Below are 5,873 nucleotides of genomic sequence, written 5' to 3'. Positions count from 1 at the left end.
TTAAATAGAGCAGCTACACCTCCACCTCTCCTAACAGTCCTGCAAACACTCATGAAAGTAAAGTTAGGAGGGGCTGTTTCATTGAGGACCGTTGCACTGCAGCTGTCTTCTAGCCATGTTTCGTTTAGAAACATAAAATCCAGGTTGTTTGTAGTTATTAAGTCATTGATTAGAAATGATTTATTTTTTAGTGAGCGAATGTTTAAAAATGCTAACTTAATGGCATTGCATTTTGTCTCAACAGCAATATTAGTTTGATGCATAACAGGCCGCAGGTTAGATGAGTCAGCCATACAGCTTGAGAAGGCCTTAGACTTTCTATCACGTGATAAAACAGAAATAGAGAAAACTACAGGCACACTGGGTTCCTGCTGGGTTCCCGCTTGTAAAAAAAGTGTGCTTAACTGTATTGAATGTGCACTTATATTGTAATTTAAATCTTAAAAGTATAAAAAAAAATTACTTGCAGGTAATAAAATATTAATGAAATAAAAGGAAACTTTAGTGCACTTAAATATTTAATATATATGTATATGAAAAAAAACGTTATTATTACAAATTTGTAATTACACATATATTTAACTACGTCATACATATTTCAATAAAAATGACATTGACTGTATTTTAGTTTACCACAAATACTTGTCTTTAACCACATTTCAAATATAAGAGAAGTTATTATACAATGACATATACAGATGTACTTGAGTGCTATTTAAGTTGTTAAAAAAGCACTCTTAATTTTAGATAATTAAATGTAATATAAATGTACACTATAATACACTTTAATTTAATTGCAGTTGACATAAAACTAATGTCTAAAAATAATTACATTCAGTTCGCATTTAAGTATATTATTATTATTATTATTATTATTATTATATATTTTTTTGTAATAAGCACTCTTATTAAAAGTAAGGTTAATTACAGTAGTTTTATGTTACGAGAAAGAGACTACACTGAAGTCAAAAATAATATTTACCTTCTGAACCAACCTAAGTACATCAATTTATACCAACAAAACTAATTTTAATGGGATGAATCAGGTAGAAGTGGCTTTTTAAGATAGCAACTGCAGGTTACCACTTTGATAAGAGCAATGAGACTAGCACAGCAAAGGAACGCAGGTCAAATATACCACATAATGGACATTATACAACATAATTTCACTCCACAATGCTGCAACTGACCAATCAAAATGAAGTATTCCAGAGAGCAGTGTAATCCTGACTCCTCTGCAGTGGCAAGGGAAAACACATTCTGTGCTGGTACAAAGCCTTTTGATTTACAACAAGCAAATGTCTTTCTGATGTCAAAATCTGACACTACTGTAGCTATTCAACTAATCAACTGTTTGTTGCACATGAGGAATAAATACAACATACTATTCCATACACAGATTCCTCTGATGTATTATGTAATATACAAAGCCATTTCTTATGACTACATGTTGTTTATCGACAGTGTGTTGGTGGGATGCCATTTTTGGATCGGTAGCTATACAGAAACACAATCCTGTGAGGTAATTTTTGGCACTTTTCATGAATCCATTGTCTGTTTGTTTGTTATTTATCTGTGCAAACTTTTAATAAAGCTCATATACAGTACAATTTTGTTTCATCAACTGAGCTTTCCAATGAACATTTTATGAAGGTTATGTCTCTCATTTCACCGGCCATTAACTAAAAAGAAAATACCCGATTTCAGGTCCTAAAAAAGTGCCTGTCTGAGCCATCATGCTCATTCAGACATAATACTATTTAATTCACATCCTGTGCTAACTTAGTTGACTAATGATTATTTTTAATTCACGGCCATTAGGTGCCTGGGTGACTGACGGGATCAGGAGAATCATGGAAGTTCACCCTTCTGCATCAACGGCTCTTGACTGAATGGACTTTATCGATTTAATGAGTTAAAGGATGAGGTCCTCTTGAATTCCATGAGCATTCATCTAGAAACTGCAATTACCTGATTGGACCCATAAATCCAAATACCACAAAGGAAAAGCTCTTTAAGGAATACCTGGATGTGGCCCATTGAGTCAGGTGAATAGCTCTATTCCTGGCAATTACAAGAGTCTATATAGATGCACTCGAAACAGCTGTAAGGTGCCCGGGCATTGTTAAAAGCCTGCTGTCAAAAGGTTATGTGAATGTGCAATTGCCTGCAAGCAACCTTAAGCGTTTAAATCACACAAGTGATTTGCCTTTGGTTTTAATGACACATTCTTTTTGTACTTGCTTAACAAGTTTTTTTTAGCTGCATTTTACAGTGAAAAACCATTTGGTAGTTACATGTGTAACAAATGCATGAACTTTCTAGTTACCGTTCACCCAAAAGTGAAACTTTGCTGAATTATACGCCCCATCAGGCCGTTCAAGATGTAGATGAGTTTGTTTCTTCATCAGAACAGATTTGGAGAAATTTAGCATTACATCAGTTGTTCACCAATTGATCCTCTGCAGTAATTGGGTGCCGTCAGAATGAGAGTCCAAACAGCAGATAAAAACATCACGATAATACACAAGTAATCCAATTTCAGTCCATCAGTTAATGTCTTGTGAAGCAAAAAGATGTGTGTTGATAAGAAACAAATCCATTGTTAAGACATTTGTTTTTTTTATTTCAAACCGTTTATTCCAGCTAAAATACAAGTTCATAATCCATAATACTGATTTGCCCGTTGAAAAAGTTGTCTCATCTGAATCAGTAGATAAATATGCACATAGCAAAGAATTTGTTTCTTACAAACATGCAGCTTTTTACTTCACATGATGTAAATTGAGGGACTTGAGTTGTGTGGATTACTTGTGGAATATTGTGATGTTTTTAATCAGCTTTTTGGATTCTGACGGCACCCATTCACTACATATAATCCATTGGTGAGTAAGTGATATAATGCTACATTTCTCCAAATCTGTTCCCATGAAGAAACAAACTGATCTACACCTTGGATGGCGTGAGGCTGAGTAAATTTTCAGCACATTTTTATTTTTGGATGAACTTTTCATAGACCACAACACTGAAAAAAAAAACCTAAAAAAAACTAACTTTTACTCAGAAATTGCTACTAAGTATTACACACATACTCCAATTATCTTTTTAAAATTATTTACAACTTCAAAAAATCTTTTTTTTTTGAGTGTACATACCTCCTGGTGTGTCTGTACTTGTACCCTCTTTGGAGGACAGAGAAGGCCGTCTCTTGAGCTCTATACAAGTCCTGGGATGGTGCTTTTGTGTGGGGGAGACTATGTCCTCGGAGATCATCTCTGATATCTGCACAGTTGTCTCAGAGTCTTTGACCAGCACCATGGCAGTGGAGTCTTTTAAACTAGCGGTGGCTCCGGCAGCCCCCCCTAAACCCGCTTCCGTGGCCTCCTGGCCCTCCACGATTTTGGAGCTGGAGCGCGGGACCTGCCCCGCTGCTTGCCCCCCATTGGTCTGCGAGCGCACGTTTGTCATAGCAGTCCCCTTTCCGGAATCTGCCCCATGATGGCTGTAGACTTTATACCGGATCATGAGGATGATGATGAAAACGAGGACGGAGGCCACAATGATTCCTCCGATGATGATGATCATGGTGCCTCCCAGGAAGTGGCTGTGGAGCGACTGGCACTGGCTGTACTCAGTCTCCGTGACGAATGAGATGCAGCCCACCTGGCGCGTGGCGGTCAGCGAGGTCATGCCATCATCGTAGACGGCCAGAACGCACAGGTCGTACTCCCGTCCGGATACGAGGTCTCGCACCAGGAAGTCGTAACTTGTGGAGGGAATCATTCTGCAAGACAGGCAGGGCAGAGTTGAAAGTTATCATGTATTCCTCTGATAATACATGAATATAATTAAGATTACACTCAGCCGGCATGTGCATGTATTATCTATGGCCACATGAGCACTGTACATAAATGTATTTAATTATAATTATGAATATCATGGACATTATGTTAATTCTGATTAATTAATTAAAAGGAGACATATTATGCCCCTTTTTACAATATGTAATATAAGTCTCAGGTGTCCCCAGAATGTATCTGTGAAGTTTCAGCTCAAAATACCCCACATATCTTTTATTATATCATTTTGAAAATGCCTATTTTAAGTGGAAGCAGAAACACGCTGTATTAGAGCATGTCTCTTTAAATGCAAATGAGCTGCTGCTCCCCGCCCCCTTTTCCAGAATAGAGCTGCCCCATTACAGCTCGTACCTGCTAAAAACATAGGTTTTTGTTTTTGTTATGATTATCATGTTTACCACGCTGAAATCATGCGTTTTAAACCATATTAGTTTAAACTTCTTATATATGGTTTTCTGAGTGCACACAACAGAACGCGGCTGTCACAGCATGTGAGTACTAAACTAAGTTCTCATTCACACACAAATTTACATTAAAATCACACGAGTTACAAAAACAGTTGGTTATGTCTGTGAAGGTAAAAGTCTGTGTTTATTTTAGATCTGTGTGGCAGCAGCAATATACAGTAAATAAATCAATAAATAAATCAAGTGCTCTGTTGTCTCCACTGAGGCTGGGACTCTAAATAGTGTTCTGTGCTTATCTGTGCAGCCAAAGACAGAACAGTTAGCATGTTTTTCTCAAACTTTCGCCATAGCATTAGAGCTGGTACACCATTGTAGCTTGCGAAATCAAAATGACGGCGTCGCGGGCAGAAACATACAGATTAAGGGGCGGTAATATTATAATGAGATCCCTTTGCAATGTCACTAGGGGTGCGAAATCAGACGCGCTAGTTTTTTGAGACGCTTGCAGAAAAAGGCTTACCAAAACAAAGTTGCTGGGTTAATCTTTTTCACATTTTCTTGGTTGGTAGATGCACCGGGGACCTGATTATAGCACTTAAAACCTGGAAAAGTCAGATTTTCATGATATGTCACCTTTAACACTAGAACTACCGGAATTCTATAACTACTAGAATGGCCATAGAGGTCATTCTGACCGTTCATACTAGATTGAACTGAATGCCATTTTTGTCATATCATATTTACATTCAAAGCTTCTTTTGAGGTTTTACAATGAAGCTTTGAATGTCTGTCATCATAGTTTATGACGTAATCACTCAATTTTTTTGTAATATTTAATTGTGTAAGAGCTACGTAGACCGCTCCCGAATGTGCGTGCCTCGCTTTGTGTCCGGCAAGCGGGAGAGCAAAAGTTTTTCACCGCAGTGAAAATGTTGTATTTGAAAGTCTAAATGCCAACAAATATGAACGGAATCAGAATATTTCTAAAATATGTTGCAAACAAAAGCCTAAGTTTGTTTTATTTCACACTATCAGTCTTGTTGGTGCTAAAATGAGCTATGCATTAGCTATAGCATTACACTAGCATAAAAATAATAATAGCCATTATTATTATTATTATTATTATTATTATTATTATTAATATTATTATGGCTATTTTGTCATAACATTGAAGTAGGCTATTATTGATAACAGCCAGGCTATAGTCTTCCAGCCAAACATAGCCTACCTGGAACCGTGGCAGATTGAATGATAGCAGTTGTATTGGAGGTGTCCACCCAACTTTTTTACAAACGGGAATTTTAGCTTAGCAATAGAATATAAAAACAACTAGAACAAAAGTTGCTAGGTAACAGAAACGTGCATCTTTAACCGCAAAAAAAAGAAAAAACACAGCAAAAGCAGAAATTATATGCCGTCTGTTATGCGAATGGTCAATTTGACCGCTTTGGCCATTCAAGGTAGAAACTTTTGTGAAGTATTTTGTGTTATTTTTATAAAATAACAATGTTACAGTAAAATATACACACATTTAGGAAAAGTCAGGGTATTATAGTTATATGGGTTTTATTTTCAACAAAGTTATTACATTTCAAAATTTAAAAAC

At 36.5% G+C, this 5,873-nt stretch overlaps 1 protein-coding gene across 1 annotated transcript in view; it reads right to left on the bottom strand.

Annotated features, from left to right (window-relative positions):
* LOC107574452 (leucine-rich repeat and fibronectin type III domain-containing protein 1-like protein) overlaps nt 1-3,783 on the bottom strand; it is a 22,854-nt gene extending 19,071 nt beyond the window's left edge. The window contains exon 1 of the mRNA XM_016260888.1: nt 3,156-3,783. Within this exon, the coding sequence (XP_016116374.1) occupies nt 3,156-3,783 (628 nt within the window). The remainder of the gene's footprint in view (nt 1-3,155) is intronic.
* Between the last annotated feature and the right edge of the window lie 2,090 nt (nt 3,784-5,873).

This window comes from Sinocyclocheilus grahami, unplaced genomic scaffold (genome assembly GCF_001515645.1).
Source record: "Sinocyclocheilus grahami isolate Dianchi unplaced genomic scaffold, SAMN03320097.WGS_v1.1 scaffold2234.1, whole genome shotgun sequence".
Taxonomy (NCBI): Eukaryota; Metazoa; Chordata; class Actinopteri; order Cypriniformes; family Cyprinidae; genus Sinocyclocheilus; species Sinocyclocheilus grahami.
The sequence above is the reverse complement of the archived record's forward strand: the minus strand, read 5'-3'. Positions and strand labels throughout refer to the sequence as shown.